Source organism: Gymnogyps californianus, chromosome Z (assembly GCF_018139145.2).
Source record: "Gymnogyps californianus isolate 813 chromosome Z, ASM1813914v2, whole genome shotgun sequence".
NCBI lineage: Eukaryota > Metazoa > Chordata > Aves > Accipitriformes > Cathartidae > Gymnogyps > Gymnogyps californianus.
This window is the reverse complement of record NC_059500.1, coordinates 34,346,881-34,365,962: the sequence shown is the minus strand read 5'-3', so window position 1 is coordinate 34,365,962 and position 19,082 is coordinate 34,346,881. Positions and strand designations below refer to the sequence as shown.

The following is a 19,082-nucleotide window of genomic DNA, read 5'->3' as shown; positions in this document are numbered from 1 at the left end:
CAATGTATTTTATAGATTCTTCTCTAGTGCCATCCTACCACCAAATGATTCCTCTTGTGGTAAAAACCTTAGTTAGGAAAGGACTGTGTGCAAGGGAACTTGAACTTGTGACATCTGTCCTCCAACTTATGTTTGCATAAAAATGGTAAAATTTTAGTAACAAATATGATTATCTCTTAAAAATCCATGTATTTGTTATTGAGGAAATGGATATTGTTCCAAAAATAAACGTGTAAAAAAACCGTTATCATTTTTCCTTCAATTACTAACTCTAGGTACTGTCAACACATAAAGGTAAGAAAGCAACAAAACCATTATTTCATAAGAAATTTATATTATTTTTGTGCACAGCTGTTGATTTATATAAGTGGACTTTATACTGCTAGGCAACATGATTAATATACCAGAAAAGAAGGTAAAAAGTAGGTCAGTGATATAGGACAATGGTTCTTCAACATAACTTGCCTCCCTGCCTCCAACTTGAAGCATAACGTTCATTCCTCATATTTTGGAGCACTAAATAACACTGTAACTAGACGCAGAAGACAAGAATTATTAGACATTATCCACCCTTGATCTTTACACAAAATTCCCATGACATCTGTAGAAATTCCACAGCTGCACAAAACAGAGTAAGGTCCATGGCAAATACAGCTTTCAGGATTTGCTTTTCAATAAATATCACAAGCGTAAGAGAGAAAGCAAATGTTAACAGTTTATTTGTTTTGAACATATAAAGGTTATAACTCTCTGAAACAATTCTTTTAGAGCCATCTTGTGGGGAAAATAAGCAATTTAAAACAATACATGTACTCTAATCGGTTTTCTACCAAAAAGATCAGTGTTCAGTATGACATCTTCTAGTACTCTTTTAAAAAAATAAATGTCTCAGTCACACTGTAAACTTTATACAACATTGTTTAAACCACTGGAACATGAGGGAAGTGCCTTTATGAACAATCATGTGTTAAAAGATTGGTTCTAGATAGAAAATATATGTATCATTAAGTTAAAGATGCTATTTTTCTGAAGAATGACTTTAGGCCAGATTCCATTCAAACTCCACTCAACTGCAGCCCACAAAGAGTGCAAAAACCTGGAGAAGCTAAGGTTTCTTTCACAGCTTGCTTGGCCAAATGAGTAAATCAGATAGAATTATTCAATCTAACTAAAATGGGGTAAAAAACCCCAAAATAAATGTAAATATAGTAGTAGATTCAGCACTCAAAGCTGAAAAGCTTTTGTTCTTTAATATCTTTAGCATTGCCAATTTATTTAAAGTTTTGGTAATCTTCTGCTAGTTCTGAAGGACTTTACACCGGTTTTTTATAAAGAACTCATTAAATGACAGTATTCTGTTTGTCTACACTTAAGGAAAGTACAGGGTTGGGCAGTCAATTTCAGAATAATCAAAAGTCATGATGCAGGCTTCAGCTACCTAGAGTAATCAAACATCAGCTGCTGTTTGATCTATGTGTCTTGTCTACAAAGCAAAGCGCTTAAATTTTATCCTAGAGAACAAAAGCGCACATGTATTCCATATATCTTACTCGGTTTTAACTTATGCCCTATTAAAATACTTCATTTACATAGAACATTAAAGCATATCACATCACATTTATCCAATACATAATTATCTTCTATTAATACAAAAGTAAAACAGAATATCACAGAACAGTTTTACAAAGTGCACAATCAAGACGTGTCACAGAAATATGCACTTTTTGGAGCTGTTACAATCAGTGTATAGTATAGACTAGCAGGCACCTCTGTTAATTTTTGTTTTTTAAATAAATAGGAAATTTGACAACAAAAAGGTCCTACGGTACCCAATGCCTCTGACAGCTGTAACTAAACAGAACATACTGGCACCCAGATGTATAACCAGACAATTTTGCTAAGGCAAGCACGAGTACGTCAATTTTTAATTTTATACTTCTACCAAACTTTGGGTGAAAGGAGGTGTACATGTGCGCTTACAGCTTTCCTTCTGCCTTAAAGATGACAATGAGATCCACTTCCTCGACATCCTCTTTAAACTTTGGAAAGGAGCCCTGACTCAGGGGCACTCGCCTTAATGAGATTTTGGATTTCTTTGAATTTTGGATGTTCTTTATCAGCTACCAGCTGCAGCAATATAGCTTCGCTAGTAGTAACTATAATTCCAGTACGGGCAAGACGCTGAAAGAAAAAAGAGCAGAGAGAGAATAACATGAGATACTTGCGAATGTGAATGAGTATACATTTTGTAAAAAAGACGGATGGTATTTTTAAAAACATCTCCTATTAACAAAAGTATTGCCAGTTCCATTCCAGCATTTCTTAGCCGTGCCATTTATAAAAACAGTCACTTTCCATCCTAGCTTTAGCTTTACTGAGGGAAAAGGCTGCCCTGGATTACAAGTAAGACTTCCTACTTGGACTGGATTCTTTCCCCATGTCAGATTTAATACGCAGAAGACCCACCCCCTCCTATATTAACAAGCCTTTCCCCTTGCATGATCCTGAGAACAGCCTCCTTCACTCTCATGCAGATTTGAAAAGCTTGGAGAAAAAGGAAATAGCGAGGTCCAAGCTAAAGGCGTTAAGCAAGAAAATTGTAACAATTTCTCCTTCAGGGCTTGTTATGTACTAGCCTTTGGACTACACAGTGCGCTAGTACTAATAATCTCAGGAGACAGAACAAAAAGCTCTTCTACAGACCTTATAAATCACACTGGCACAACAGCAGCTCCTTTTAACCAACATCTCATTACAGCCTCAGTAACTCCCGAGTTAGTTCTCACAGGCTACAGCATAAAAAGCATCGCTGCATAGAAAGCAAAACTGAAAGGGGTCTGCTAGATCTTCTAAGTGTGCAACTAAACAGAGCAATGATTCACGTAGCCTAAGCCACAGGACTTATTGCAAAGTTTTTGGACTTTTAAGACTGTGGGTTTTGCCTACCTAGCAAAGTTATCTTTAAGTAAAGGCTGACCACTCCCTGCCCCCCATCAGCTTCCCAGCAATCACACAGATGCTTTGGCAGTAAAACTCTTCATGGATCCAGCTTTCCCTCCATCATCCTCTACTCAGCTTCACACTCCACCAAATCTAATGGGGTCCTGAATGAGCCAAGGGAGGGCAAGAGGCACAAAATACAGATACGTAAATCTTCAGACAGGTTTCAATTGTAATTACTACAGGAAAGAGAAGCTCCAAACTTTCTAGGGCAGATATAGATCACTGCTGTTTAGCTGTTCAATTACAAAGCAAATGATGGGGGAAAGTTATTAATTTTAGGGGACCAGTAAAGTATATGTAACTACAGTCTATATAATGATAAACTAACTAGGCTAGATTTTCCTCAAGTCAATGCTTCCTGCTTGCAATGGCAGCACGTCTTGCGATATTCTTAAGTTGAAACAAAGCAGATAGCTTCCCCAGCTCTCCTCCGTACAACACCACATTTGTTTAAACCACATACACATACAAAAGAGAAAAATAGGAAAATCAAAATGAAATATTATGGCAATCTTTTCAAGGTGTACTTCTCCAGGAATACAGAGTTTTTGCTTTTAACTAGTATGGATGAAAGAAAAAAAAAGACTGTTAAAGAACCTTGCCTTCTGAGAAATGTTGATTGAAAAAAGAGAATGTCTTCTCTTTAGAAGCAAAACATACCGTAACATGTCAAAGAGGCTGGCATTGGCTTATACTCTACTTCTAGGACTAAGTATAATTTATACAGTTTTGAGATTAGTAGAAGTGAAGAGATGCACTTGCTAAGCATCCTAGATTATTTTCAAGAAAAGGAATTTTCTTAGAACATAGTCTTTCAGACGAAGAAAAGCAGCAAGCATGTGTTGCATCCACAACACAGGAACAAGTAGAACAGATGTAGAACAGTGTTGTGGTTTAACCCCAGCTGGCAACTAAGCACCACACAGCCGCTCACTCACTCCTCCCACCCAGTGGGACAAGGGAGAGAATCGAAAAAAACCTCATGGGTTGAGATAAAGACAGTTTAATAGGACAGAAAGGAAGGAAAAATACTGATAATAATAATTACAATAATTGTACTAAAAGAATTAGACTATACAAAACAAGTGATGCACAACGCAATTGCTCACCACCTGCCGACCGATGCCCAGTTAGTTCCCGAGCAGCGATCCGCCCCTCCCGGCCAACTCCCCCCAGTTTATATACCGTGCATGACATCATACGGTAGGGAATATGCCTTTGGCCAGTTTGGGTCAGCTGTCCTGGCTGTGTACCCTCCCAACTTCTTGGGCCTCTCCAGCCTTCTTGCTGGCTGGGCATGAGAAGCTGAAAAATCCTTGACTTAGTCTAAACACTCCTTATCAACAACTACAAACATCAGTGTGTTATCAACATTATTTTCCTACCAAATCCAAAACACAGCACTATACCAGCTCCTAGGAAGAAAATTAACTCTATCCTAGCCAAAACCAGGACAAACAGAAAAGAAATCCAGCAGGAACAGACTAAGCTGGCTCAATCTAAGACCAAGCAGTGACACAAGGCATCTTCATCAGATAGGGCAGAGATTAAGAATAGCCACAACCTTGGCCAGTTGGGTTGAATTATTTCATCAATGGAAATTTTGAGGTTTTTTGGTTTCTGGGGGTTTTTTTCATTGGAAGTTTTTGCCTGCTGTCATTTTTAAGCGCACAACAGAAGCGGAGACAATAACTCTTTAGGGTCATCCACACAGACATGAAAGCTTTGGCTATCAATTAATTCAAACTGCACTTCCTAGTACACCTGTTCAGATATTTGAATGTTCGTCACCAGCACCGTCAAAACATATGCTATGTGAGGGAAATGTGGAGAACTGAAGGGGCAGCTGGGACCAGATGGGATTTATCTGAGGTTGCCGAGGAAGCTAGTCGTTATCACTGCAAGGTCACTCTTTATCATCCTTGAAAGGTCACCGTGAACAGAGGAGGGCTGTGTTACTGGGAAAAGGTAAATGTTACACCCATCTTCCCAGAAGGGTAAGGAGAAGGATCTGAGGAACACGAATCAATGAACTTCACCTCAGCTCACCAGGTATGGAGCAAGTTTGCACAAGAGAATGTCAGACTCACTAATTAAAAGAGCGTGACTAGGAACTGTCAGCTGTATGGTGAGGCTAAAGCAGGATTACCCAATGCTTTGGTATTTTACCAACTTCCCTAAGAAACATATCCCCATGGTCAATCAGGATTGACACATACCTAGTACATGTGTCCCTTTCCCCTGGTCTCCTGCTCCCCAGCATGCCCACCTCTTGCCTGCTCTAGCCCACAGCCCTCAGCAGCATTTTCAAGAGAGGCTCTCCAGTACAAAAAGGAGACAAGGAGCTGGCATCCGCAGCTACAGCGGAGGAGGAGGAGTTACTGCCATATAACTGGCTGGCTCATGACAGCAAGCCAGCAAATGTTCCCTAAACCATATTTTAACGATGACTACTTAAAAGACCACAGCAAAACATATTCTTTATGCTTGGTGAGAAAACATTGCAAAGACATTCTAAAAAGTTACCTAAAACTGACCAATTTGCCTGGATTACAGCTTTTGCAACCAACCAAGGTTTTAAGATGATTGATAACTTTGTGACTAGAAAGAAAAGCAAAGCTAGCTAGTCACTGCTTTAGTCTCTATTACACTGAACTAACTTCTATGCTTGCAGACACAGTGTAAGTGACAATCAAATCTACAAAGATGTACACAATAAGGCAAACAGATTTCAGTTTTTCTATATTTGTTTTGTCTGCTACTGCTGCTGTACCACGTTGACTTTGGAAGTCCATGATTTCAGTCATTCCTGCACTCTGTGTGCGTCACTATGCTTTACGTGACGGATGACATTAAGCTTCCACTTAATCAAAGTCACGGGTTTCATCAAACGCTATATGCTGATGATTTCCCTTTAGCCTTTAATTCTCTTATTCATAAGAAACAGAAGAAATTAAAAGTCTTCTCCAAATCTATGAAAAAAGCATAAAATTCTGTAGTTATTATTAGTTTCAATTTCCAAATAATTGTTAGGGCCTGAGGCAAAAATTGCAATACTTAGTTTATATATCACTTTTCTGATTTCCAACAGTGATGCCTGTGGGCAAGTTAGAGTACATGATCAAAAAATCATTTGCATGAATTTGCTACCACATAGTTCTACGTGCTTTTAAATCTTCTTGTTACATTTATCTCCACTTTCTCAACATTTAGACTAAGCTCCTAGAAGGAGGGGGAGGGGGGGAAGTCTTTACTATAATCACAGAGTCTTTAGATTAAGATTTAATTTGCACTGATGAGGAAGAGCAGAGGGAGGGAGAGACATACAAGAAGGAGCTTTGAACAGGATCACTTACTATATTCCATTGCATTTCAAGGAATTTCAACAGCAGAACAAATACTGTTTGGAACAACAAACCCAAAACCTCTGTAGCACTTTTACTTTGCCGTACAGGTAACACTCCATAAGAAAATATCCTAAAATGCTAATGGTTATACAGAGTAACCTAGATTGCAAGAAACAATCACTTTTAAAATCCAAGTGTCCCAAACTGGGTTCCACATATTAAATCATAATTTAGGGAGGAAAAATAAGGCAGTAATCCTTCTCCATCCTGGAAGCTATTCTGACAATCAGAGCATTCACCTCTTCTCAAGTCTACATTTGTCCACTGCTTACTGTCCTTGTTAGCTTACAATAAGCAGGGAAATTAACATACAGACCCAAGGTGGAGAAAGCCTTGACTAAGAAACTTACCTCAAGAGCAAACATTCTGTCCATCATACTTCTTGATGAGGTGGCATCAGCTACGATATGAACTTCCAGACCCCTGCCGATTAATTCCAATGCTGTTTGCTGGATGCAGACATGAGTCTATAGGGGAGAAATCAAAGGCAAAAAACCCACCAACAGACCATTATTACAAAACACTGAGTAGCACAATGCCAAATTAGAGTACATAATTAAGTAGGGATTGAACATGCATGTTTCTACCCCTGACTTTACTAAGGAACTCAATGTGGGTTTTAAATGCCAACCAAGCTTGAGAAAAGAGCCTGTAGTTTACAAATATCTCATTCCAAATTTTATTATGAGATAATATCAAAGACAAATAGCACAAGAATAATTTAATCTGTAGAGGATATCTGAGCTCTAAGCAATATAAATCGACTTTTTTTTTTAATTACAAAAAGCAATGCTTAATACTATTGTGGGCCAACAGACATTACCATAAAACAGTACAAGAATGGCAAGGCACATACTTCTACTCCAAACAGGACAACGCTGCGGACTCCAGGGATCTCTGCTAATGCTGCTTCGACTTCTGGCAACACCATTGAAAATTTTGTTTTGGGAAGCACAAGTTTAGCTCCTGTTAAATCAATTTCTTGTACAGTGCTGCCAAGACCTTTGGGATACTGTTCAGTTACAATAACTGGAATTCCTAAGAGCCGTGCACCTTGAAGCTGCAAGGGGGCAGAGAGGAAAGCGTACAAGAAATGAAATTATTAAAGAACGATAATAGCAAAGACATCGTTATTACCTGAAACTGAATAACCAGAAAATAACAATTTACACGTGTGATCGAAACTCACTACAAGAAAAAAAGCAAAAATCATACCAGTCGTTGGCCCACGCTGATGATATCACCGAAGTACTTGATGGCAGGCCGGAAACGCTCTTGCATATCACAACAGAAAAACACAGTGCTTGATGGTGTCAGGTTGCCCAAAGTAGTCATCTGAAAAACAAAATAAAGATAATGGTTTCTGTGGCAGTGAAGATCCTTTCAGAAAAGCAGCAGAATGAGAAAGAGTCTGCAATGCCTCTGCCAGGTAACAGATTTATGTTACTTTAAGTCAAAATAGGAGAAAGGGTTTTCAAGTCTGATTTGGGTATGTTTCTAAATTCAAATGAACAGCTGATACTGAGCAGTATAGTACAGTCATCAATAGGTAATCAAGATTTTATTAGGTGGGAGACACAAGTCAATGTAAACGTACATGGAAGCTTCTGAATCCTGAAGGGGAGTGGAGGAGCATACTGCCTAAAGTACTGCCTAAAGTAAAAAAAAAATAAAAAGTACCAACAGCAAAATTTTATTCCTCAAATTAATTTTTAAATCCACAACTCTTGGAACTGACATAAAATCAGGATAAATTAAAGTTAAAAAAAGTCAGACTTCCACTTGCTTTCAATACTGTATGTACACATATTTTTAATAGTTTCATTGTGTAGTCAGTTTGGTTTGTATATGACATCTTTTAGCATGTCTGATTAAAGACCACAAGCTAGAACAAAAGCAGAGAAGCTTGTCAGTATTACCACCAGAAACTGAACTGAATACATTTTAACGATAAAAATAATATCCCAGAGTTTCCCTCGTACAGGCTACCGAGCATACGGTAAGAAGGGTGGGGTAAAAAAAAAGAAATCAAAGATTGCATTTTCTCATACTTTCAAAGAGTGCTTTGTATTTGTATGAAATTACTTGCACTACCTGCAGAAGCAAAGGATAAGGCTTCAGCTGGAGGCTACAGGGAAAGAAAGCAGCTACATACTATCATTAAGCTGTAAGGCAACTCAACAGAAATTACATCCATTCAGAAGCTTTTCAGCAGACTGATAAATCAAACTGAAAAAACTGCTTCTGTGAAGTAGCCATTAATTGTACACACTTCATTTTCTGCAAACTGAGGTTGTGACTAAACCAAAATTACAAAATCCGTAAAACAGTATATCTTGGAAGAGCAGGGATGTATTGGGTTTACATGGCAAGGTTTTGGTAGCAGGGGGAGGCTGCAGGGGTGGCTTTTGTGAGAAGGTGCCAGAAGCTGCCCCATGTTGGAAAGAGCCAGTGCCAGCCAGCTCCAAGATGGATCCGCTGCTGACCAAAGTTGAGCCCATCAGCGATGCTGGTGGCGCCTCTGTGATAGCATATTTAAGAAAGGGTAAAAAAAGACTGTGCAACAGCACCTGGGAGAGAGGAGTGAGAATATGTGAGAGAAACAGCCCTGCAGACACCAAGGTCAGTGAAGAAGGAGGGGGAGGAGGTGCTCCAGGCGCCGGAGCAGAGATTCCCCTGCAGCCTGTGGTGAAGACCGTGGTGAGGCAGGCTGTCCCCCTGCAGCCGATGGAGGTTAACAGTGGAGCAGATATCCACCTGCAGCCCGTGGAGGACCCCAGGCTGGAGCAGGTGGATGCACCCGAAGGGGGCTGTGACCCCGTGGGGAGCCCGTGCTGGAGCAGGCTCCTGGCAGGACCTGTGGCCCCACAGATAGGAGTCCATGCTGGAGCAGGTCTGCTGGCAGGACTTGTGACCCTGCAGAGGACCCCCACTGGAGCAGTCTGTTCCTGAAGGACTGCACCCCGTGAAAGGGACCCATGCTGGAGCAGTTTGTGAAGGACTGCAGCCTGTAGGAAGGACCCACATTGGAGAAGTTTGTGGAGGACTATCTCCCATGGGAGGGACCCCAAGCTGGAGCAGGGGAAGAGCATGAGGAGGAAGGAGTGGCAGAGGCGAAGTGTTATGAACTGACTGCAACCCCCATTCCCTGTCCCTCTGTGCCGCTTGAGGGCAGGAGGTATAGAAGCTGGAAGCGAAGCTGAGCCTGGGAAGAAAGGAGGGGTGGGGGGAAGGTGTTTTTACATTTGTTCTTATTTCTCATTATTCTACTCTGCTATTGATTGGTAATAAATTAAATTAATTTCCCCAAGTTGAGTCTGTTTTGCCCATGATGGTAATTGGCGAGTGATCCCTCCTCGTCCTTATCTTGACCCACGAGCTTTTTGTCATATTTTCTCCCCCTGTCCTCTTGAGGAGAGGGAGTGATGGAGCAGCTTCGTGGGCACCTAGCAGCCAGGCAAGGTCAACTCGCCACAAGGGAATTGAGAATCCTTAAATATTAGTCCCAAATCTTTCATTGATTCACCACATGCCTCCTGAGTAAAACACTTCATCTCAACTTCCAAGGCTAAAAAACTACAGTAATGGCCATGCTCAACCATACGGAATGGCCTGTTCAAACTGTTGTGAAAATTACTTGTGTGTTATAATTCTAAACGCTAAATTCCCACACCTCTCAGACTCAGTACAGCGCTACTGCCAAAACGGCAAACATTCATAACCACAGTTCTTCCAGTCCTTATGGGCAAAACAGCAATACTATTAATACAAGCAGTTACAAAGGCAAATGCAGTAATGACCGTAAAGCAGATGCTTTAACACTGGACCCACTGATGCCACAGGAAGACAGAAGAGCATCACAACAGGCATCAGGGAAATCTTTTTCACTAGGAAGGTACAGCTGCACCGAAACAGGTTACCATGGGTGGTGGGATCTCCATCCTTGGAGGTTTTCAGCATTCAGCAAAACGACAGCTGATTTGATCCAGAATTGGCTTTGCATAGGAGTTAGGGAAGGCAGCCTCTAGATATCTCTCCCAAATGACACTTCGGCGATTCTATACCATGTAATAAGTGAGGCCTGGGACCAAGAATGCTTGAAAACACAATCAAATATTGAATAACTGCCTTGTTCTTGAACACCATCCATCTACGTGCTTGAACAATGCAGAAGCCAGTTGGTGGGAAGTACTAACGTACAAATCAACACCACAGTGAGCACCTACTGTGACCCATTCTAACTCTGGCACTTACTACCACCAGAGCAGTCAATCATGACATTTAACTTTCCTACCGCTCAGCAGCAAAAATAGAGTAATTGGAATAGACAATATTTATAAGTGTGCCTCCTACTCAGAAAATGTGTCATTTTGTCTTGGCATTTATATGACAAGCAAAGACCATTATTTTCTTCTATAAATCATTCCACCACTTTCATTTTTTTAAGATCATTTTGAAGTACTGCAAACCATCATGGATTGTAGAGTGATCTACATCGAGTTAGTCTACTGCCTTAGTATACACCTTCCTATGCCAAGGCAGTGGATGGCACTACCATCCTTAGCAGAGGAACAAGTATGAACAGACTAGGAAGGCCTTCAAGAAGCTGCATGGTCTGCCTCTACAGAAGGACCAACCAAACGCAAATATTCTTCACAGATATGTACCTGGTCTGACCCATCAGCAATACACAATTTATAGAGCTCCTACACAATCCATCCCACAGCTCTGTTATCTTTACCTTGCAGTGTCTTCTCACCCACAGCTCCTTTGTTGCCATTTAAGAGTGTTATTTCCAGTTCTGTCCATGGTGGATTTGAAACGCAAGAGCATTACCATCCTCCTCCACCTGCATAACCATGCGCAAATACCTATTACCCTACCTCAAGACTCAGATCTGGTCTCCCTTTAGTCCTTCCCCTCCCCTCCCTTATTCTAAAACATACCTAATACTTTCAATCTTTCCTCCTACAACTCAAATCATTTTCATTGCCTTCCCTGCAGTGCTTTTCAAAGTGCAGTCTACAGTGAGGCACCCAATACTACTGTAACAGTAGTATTTCTCTGCCCATAATACTTCTCAGCACTAGTAGAGCCTCAGAGAAGATTGGTGAATTCACAGCCCTTGCAGGCCCTGTTCAATTTGTACCTTCCAGTACGCCCTTTGCTCTTTTCATAATTGATTATGTTAGACTCCTGAGGTGCATTCTAACCTCAAAATCATCCCTTGAACTCTCCCTCATCTTTTATTTGCATAGTTGATCATTTCTACCTCAGCGTAGGAATTATTTCTACCTTTGTTCCTTCAATTTTGAACTGCATCTTATTTCACCTTGTTTCTCCAACTTGTCATGAAAAGCCTGAATTCTGCTCTCTCAGATGCTTGCAGCTCCTCCCAGCTTGGCACTTCTGCAAAAACAGTATTTGCCCTAAGTTTCGGCAATGACGTGGATCACAGAATATTTACAAACAGTGGATTCAGAACAGATCTTGTAGAGCTCAATTCAATATTATTCTGATTTGGCAGTGAAGCATGGAAGAAAACCGACTGCCTTTCCAGCCAGGGAGCATCCTCATTACGGACTTCAACTGAATCCGTAATCCCATGTGTTTATGTCAAACATCACAGGGACCTGGAGCAAAAGCTTTATATCTGCTTTCCTCTATTATCAAGTTGGTTTAACATAATTTAATTTATGCCTTCAGTTTAATAACAACAGCACTCTAAAATAAAGTTGGGTCAACTATATATTTCCTAAATAAAAGCTTTTACAAAATCTAACACAAATAATTCCTATATTGATTGTCATATTTATTTCCGATTAACTTGCAGACTGAATTGAACCATGCAACATGTGGCAGAACAAGAAGAAACCAGAAAAAATAGATGGCAAGATCAAAAAATCAACACTTCCTGGTGTTACTTGTAATAGCAGATGTGGGAAGGATAGAGCGCAGGAGAAAGCAGTTTGAAATTAAGTTTCATAAATAGTAGCTAATGCAGTCCATAAATAAATTCACAGAAGTATCTGCTACGTATAAAGGAAAGTGTCCGTTTACTGGTTCTTCAATGTGCCACATAAATCCTACCACTCACTTGCTCTCAAAGCCGTCCTCCCCTTCCACGGCCACACCGCTTCAGGGACATGGGATGCCTCCACCTCACACATCCCCTGCCCGTGAAAACCACAACCGCCCACACCGCTCCAGCACCACACCTGACCAGTGAGCTGGGGTGGGGGCAAACCGACAGCCAAACATCAAACCCTGGGCCGGCACGCCAGCACTTGTTTGCTTTCACTCCGAGGAGAGGCAGGCTGGGCAAGGATAGTGAGACACTGCAGCCGCACGGTACCTGTCTGAATCCACAGACAGGTGGATTATATCCATCCGAATACAACACCTAGTCAGCCATGATATCATGAAACAACCTAAATTTAAAAGCAAAAAAAAAAACCACCAAACCCCAAAACACCTGAAGTTCCCCCCCACAGTATATAAGCTTTTCCATTTGTTTTGCTTCACCCCTCTCAGTCACCAGGACTTTCTTCCCTCCAGCTGGAAGTTATCCACAGCACAACCAGAATAGGTATGTCAGATGGACACGTAACCTGATGCAGGTCTTTTACCCAGCTAGAGAAGTCATCTCTAGGACCTTGTCCAGACCAGGATTTAAAGGTATGCTGTCACGAGTTACATACAGCTTTAAATCCTACTCTAGAAAAGGCCTAGGTGGGAAAGGACAGGTGTTTTTTCACATCTATTTCATCTCTGCTGATTATTATTAATCATACAAAATGTGACTGTGATGAAGTACTGTAATTACAGAATCAGCTTTACAAAAATATTCACATATACTGGCTCTTTATCTGTACTTTCCCTGTTGAAACTTCAGGAAACCATTACACATACAAAATGCAATTTTCCCCAAGTATTTGTAATGAATAAGAAAATGGAAACAGAGGAATAATCCCATGTGACATCACTAGTCACTTCATAAATCTCTTGCCAAGGTTACCCACTAAAAGGGCAGAGCGGAGGACCTCGCAGCCTTGGTATTTCAGGGATGGCATAAAAAGACAACAACGAAAACAAGCTGACTGTCATATTTTCCTCTCCTTTATTTCTAAAAGGAAATCTGTAAGATTTGGTTTTACTTTGCTGCTTATCTTTCAAAGGAAAAAAAAAAGAAGATATTCAGTTTAATGTATTTCAAGGGAAAAATAGGTTACAAGTGTTTCAACTTAGGAATATAAATATTTATTTTATGCTAAGCCGAAGTGCAGCCTTTTATATGCAATCCAGCATTTAAAAAGGACAGATTTAGTTAGATAAGCACATCATGTTCATATAATTAAGACAGTATAAAATTCTTCATAAAAATCCAAAATTATCAAAATGCTTGCTGCAGAGTAAAGATACACAAACAAGGAGCCTGGATTTGAAGAAATCTCTCTTTCAATATTTTCAGTCCTCTTTTTCCCCTTAAGGGTCCAAGTGCTGCTTTTTAAAAAAATTATTTATTTAGAAACATTGTATTTAACTGTAGCACTAATGTATCAGAATTTATAATTGCACCATTTTAAAAAAAAAAAAAAGGCAGACAACTCCCCTCACCTGACTCATATCCTGCAATTTATGCTTTGGCTTTTCCTGGTCTTCAGAAAACGGACTTAGGCTCCTGAGTTAATGTTACTTCTATTTCCAAAGCATCTGAATGTAGCAATATTAGGTATGTGTAAAAAGAGTGAAAATTTATATATAAATAGTTCCATTTCGTTTACCTTATCTTTCAGCAACAATTAAGTATCATTCTGCAACCAGCTTTCTGCAAGAAACATATGGCTAAGATGTCAACATGTCTTTAAAAAAAAAACCCACCCTGAAGTAGAGGTGCTTTATGCAATTATTTCAATAATAATTTTACCCTTTCAGCTCTAGCATCTTAAGGTTACAAGTTTGTAAACGCAGAGCACAAGTACTGCTGAAGAGAAGTCACCTTGAAGTTATGACAGCGACAGTGAAATAGCCTTTCTCGGGTGTATATTTGAATGCTGCCTGAACTCCTCTATTACATGGCTGTAATGAGCATAGCTGTCTTGTCTTCTGATATCTCCAAAGTGTTTTTCCTTACTGCTTCTTTCCTCCAAAGGCAGCTACAACAGTTACAGCAAAACACAATAGTTCTAGCAGCACTACTTAACTGCATTTAGAGTTAGAAGAGGTTAAAGTGGTCCTGCGTTCCCCTGTCCCAACTATACATATTATTGTGTTAAAACTTCTAAAACACATAAAATCCATGAAAAGCAGATGGCTCCTTTCTTGTAGTACTCAGTCCCTCAAGTTGCAAGCAAATGCCCTCCTCACCAGCTGGGAGAGGCCAAAGGAAAAGTCCCTCCTCACTGCAAGTCTGTGGTTGAGGAGTTTCAAGAGCGGCAGCCAGGCTGAACATCAGAGTTTACTGCATCCCACCAGCTTGCCTAACACTGGGTGGCCATTAAGAAGTTCAAGTGGCTGTTTTGCGTCAGGACAGCTAAACCAAACAAATGCACATATATGAGCACAGTACAAAGGCACAAATACAACTGGAGAGCAAATGTCCCTGTACAGATCGAGCCTTGAATTGAGCTGCATGGTGTGGCTCTCCCAGGGCAGCATATGGTGATTTCTCCATGAGATTACTGCCCCTCTCAACTTCAGGGACAGGAAATTGAAACAGCCCAGCCAAACACCATTTAGTGATGATATTTCTTGAGCTACTGCAACAAAAGGCATCCTTCCATGACAGGTCCGCACAGGAATCAAAACAGGAGGATATCGTTCCAGAGCTCATGGGCGCTACCGCTCTAGGGGTTAAAATACCATCCCTAACTAAACGCATACATATAGTTTATAAAGCACACACATAAAAATACTGAAATTATTCTCTAGGGACATGGATGCTAATGTCTGTGAATCTTATTTTCAAACCAAATACATCTTTCCAAATATGCAAGTCTAATCACACCAGTGAGCAAAGGTTGTCCCTCTTGAAAGACACATTCCAAATGCTATTTCAACTGACGATGCCACATGCAGAGTTGACAAACCTGTGTCATGTGTAACTGCAGATAAAACATCGGGGAAGGAGGCAAAAAGGGCACACAATAGTGGCAGTGCATGAATCAACATACGGAAAGAAAGTATAATCTTCCCATCAGTAAATCCTAAAGGTCTTAAAAAGCGCAGCTGTGACTCTATCAGACCAAATGTTCCCCAAACGAGCGATCTCTGAGCACCTGCCGGTGGCTTAAGGCAAGCTCACTGACATCATTGTGATGTCTCCAGCTCATTCTCAGCTGCTGAAGCACATCAAGGAGGCAACTAAAATAATACACGAGTACCACCCTTTTCATATCAACAGTTACTATTGTCACAGAATTGCAACAGTATCGGTGAAAGCAGCTAATCAATTAGGCAATTAATGCATTAAATATTAGTTCACCCTGAATCCCTACAGTCAGTTAAAGCTGCATAGTGCATCTGCACCCTGGGAATGATGTATCCTTCCATGTCTCAACACTGACCTTTTACACCGAGATGTACGTCCTGCTATGAATGCCTGGGCTGCATTTACAGTTTCAGTGCAGAAGCCATCTGCAAGAGAGTCTTTGCAGAGCAGTGATCTGCACACACAAATAAGAAAGAAAATTCCGACCTGCACCACTGTTACACACCGAGATTCCACAAATTCTGTTTTTAAAATCCTTACTTGAATTAACACCCATACCAACTCTTTTTGCAAGCTGGAGAGACTGTCCTTTCCAGTTTCTCTGGCTGGGCCCCCATCCATTCTGTTTCCAACACACAAAGGAGAAAGATTGTAAATGGAATACAATGAGTGATGAATGATGAAATGAATAATAAACGACAAAATAAGTTATTAAACTAGTTTAGTCTTCTTAACCACTCTTTCCATACATAGGGTTAAGAAAAGGACAAAAGACTCCAAAGGCATCCTTGATGTACAGTCTAAGCAAACAGGCCACCTTGACAGTTTATGGGTTCAAGACACTATGATTAAGCAGGGTTTACAAACAATGTGAATTAGACTGTTTCTGGAAACATAAAGAGAAGACGAGCAATGTTTCAGTTTTTATGACATCACTTTTTCAACTTATTAGTAATGTTGGCTCAAGAAACTAAAACTTAATTATAAATTAAGAAGAATGTTCTAAATTAAAACAATGTGTTTTGTTTCTTTTTTTTTTAAAGTTGACTTCTTTGATGCTGGAGAAAGGAAAAAGCAATTTGGCTTCGAGTGCAACTATTACAGCACAACTGGCACAAATCTCCAGTGTGCATAAAGATATCTTAGTATGAAACACACGTACTGTATCTGTCTGGCAGTCTGGTTTCCTGGTTTATGGCCACAAAACTAGTGAGTTATGAACCTGTAAATTGGAAAGAGCTTTTGGGGGCAAGAAAGGATACAGAAATCCTAGGGACCTACAAGCCATGAGACCACGCTCTAGCAGAGCCCTCTTTACCGGCACCCTTTGAGTTTCCACCTAAGCAGCATTACCTCCAGTTAAGGCCGAGTAGCAGGAGCCGCCTGTTTTAAAGGAGAAGCATCGATTATTTCAGCCACCAGTCTCATTTCCCATTCATGGGGCCAAGTAAGTTCTGACTCGCTGAACGCAAAGCCCGGTTACCAAACGCATGCGGCGCGGAGCGCAGCTGCCTCCCCGCCTTAACACACCAAAAGTTTCCACGGAGAAGTAAGTCAAGGCGGGCTTGCGGGGCTCTGCCCACGGCTCTAGCCCGCTCCGGGCTCCCCCGGCGGCCGCCGCCGCCCCCCCAGCTCACTGCCGCTTCTCCCGGAAGGGTCCGGGGGCGGCCGGGCAGCCGCAGCCGGCGGCGGGACGGGGCTGGCTGCCCGCCCCCACACACACACACACACACACACACACACACCTGTGGCGGCCGGCGCTGCCCCGCCGTCGGGTCTCACCTGTATCTGCAGCGGCACCAGGCGCACCTTGCAGCGCTCGCTGACCAGGAAGCCCTTGGGCAGGTCTATGTACTGGCTCCACTCCTCGGCGAAGAGCTGCACCACGAACTTGCGGTGCATGTCTATCTGGTCCCCGTAGAGGCTGAGGAACTTCTGGATTAGCAGCTCGTAGCCGGCGCCGTGGGGCACGCTGGAGGGCCGCGCGAAGACGGAGAAGCAGAAGAGGACGGGCACCGAGCCGCCGCCCGCCGGCGAGCAGCCCCCGCCGCCCAGAGCAGCGGCCGGCTCCGCCGCCGCCATCTTCAGGGGCAGCCGCGCCTAGCCCAGCCAGCTCGCTGCCGCCCGCGCCGCCGCTCCTCCTCCTGCCGCCTCCTCCCCCCGGCCGGGCGGGCGGCGCCGGCGGCCCCCAATCCCGGCTGCGGCTGCTCCTGCTCCTCCTCCTCGCCATGGGGCCGGGCCCTGCCTCGGAGCCCTCGGGGGTGGGCGCCGCCAGGGCGCCTCGGCCGGGCGGGCAGCGGCTCTCCCGCCGCCGCTGCTCCTCGGAGGGCGGGTGCCTCCCCCTCAGGCGGGCGGCGGGAGGAGCAGCCCCTCACCCAAACGTCTGCCCTCGTCCAGGCCGACGGGGAGAGTGCGGGTCCCGCGGAGAGGGGCAGGCGGGGGGAGGCAGGGGCACCTCCCGCTGGGGCGGCCCCGTCGTGGCCTCGGCGCGGCCGGCAGGCAGCTCGTCCCTCGCCGGGGCGCACCCCGCCGCCGCCGCCGCCGCCGAGCTGGCGGCAGAGCCCGCTGCGGTGAAGGGGCGGGGGCGTGGGGCCAGGAGCCGCGGCGCCCCGTCGGGCGGGCGCGGCGGCGGCGGGGAGCGGCGCGCCGAGCGAGGAAGGCAGCTCCGGCGGCGCAGCGGGCGGGGAGGGAGGGCTGCCGGGCGCCGTGCCGGTCCGGTCCGCGGCGGGGGACGGCCACGGCCGCGCCCCGCGGAAGCTGGGAAGGAACCTGTTGATAGAGCCTGAAAAATGCCCGGTTTCTTTCAAGCGTGATCCAGCCCGATCTTAGATCTAGACGGGGAACGGTTGTTCGCTCTCCCGGTACCGAAACTGGTTGTTGAGTTTAACACGAGGCTTTCTTCAGGAATGTCAGTTTCTGAACAGCGGGAGATACCTGAGCTGCTGCACGCCAAGGCTCTGAACCTGCGATTGCATCCACGGATGAAGAGAAGTGAGCAGGGTGCAATGCATCCCCACATTTTATCCTTCCCAGCTTCGTGTTCTCTGCACAATTTCCAGATTCATTAACCCTTTTTGGTTGGTTGGTTGATTTTTTTTTACCAGGAGTGACTGGCAGCTGGAAATGTTGTCCATATTTTTGCGATAATTACCAGATTTTCTGTTGCACCTCAGTGTGCTTGGGGGAAAGGATCTGAGTAGTGTGTTACACTCGTAGAAAGAAAATACTCTCTGTTAAAACCAAGTGGATGTTTTCACGCACTATCCAATGCAGTGGCACCACCATCAAGGTTAATGGATGTCTGCCTGGCTAAATACCAACAGGCTGAAGCTCAAAGAGGTTCTCGTGCTTTACTGATGTCGGAAATCTAGCGCTGTCATGTTAAATGACAATATTATGTTTTCATTAGATTTTTTTTTCAGAAAATACATAGCTGATACGAATTGATTTAAAAATTGCAA

General features: G+C 43.0%; 1 protein-coding gene across 1 annotated transcript; it reads right to left on the bottom strand.

Moving 5' to 3' along the window:
* Positions 1-695: 695 nt before the first annotated feature.
* Positions 696-17,703, bottom strand: ISOC1 (isochorismatase domain containing 1). Its single transcript, XM_050912925.1, has 5 exons — positions 17,404-17,703; positions 7,626-7,745; positions 7,267-7,470; positions 6,761-6,877; positions 696-2,181 (listed from the first exon to the last, which is right to left on the bottom strand). The coding sequence occupies exons 1-5, from the start codon at positions 17,701-17,703 to the stop codon at positions 2,035-2,037; spliced, it is 888 nt and encodes a 295-aa protein (XP_050768882.1). The 3' UTR covers positions 696-2,034.
* Between the last annotated feature and the right edge of the window lie 1,379 nt (positions 17,704-19,082).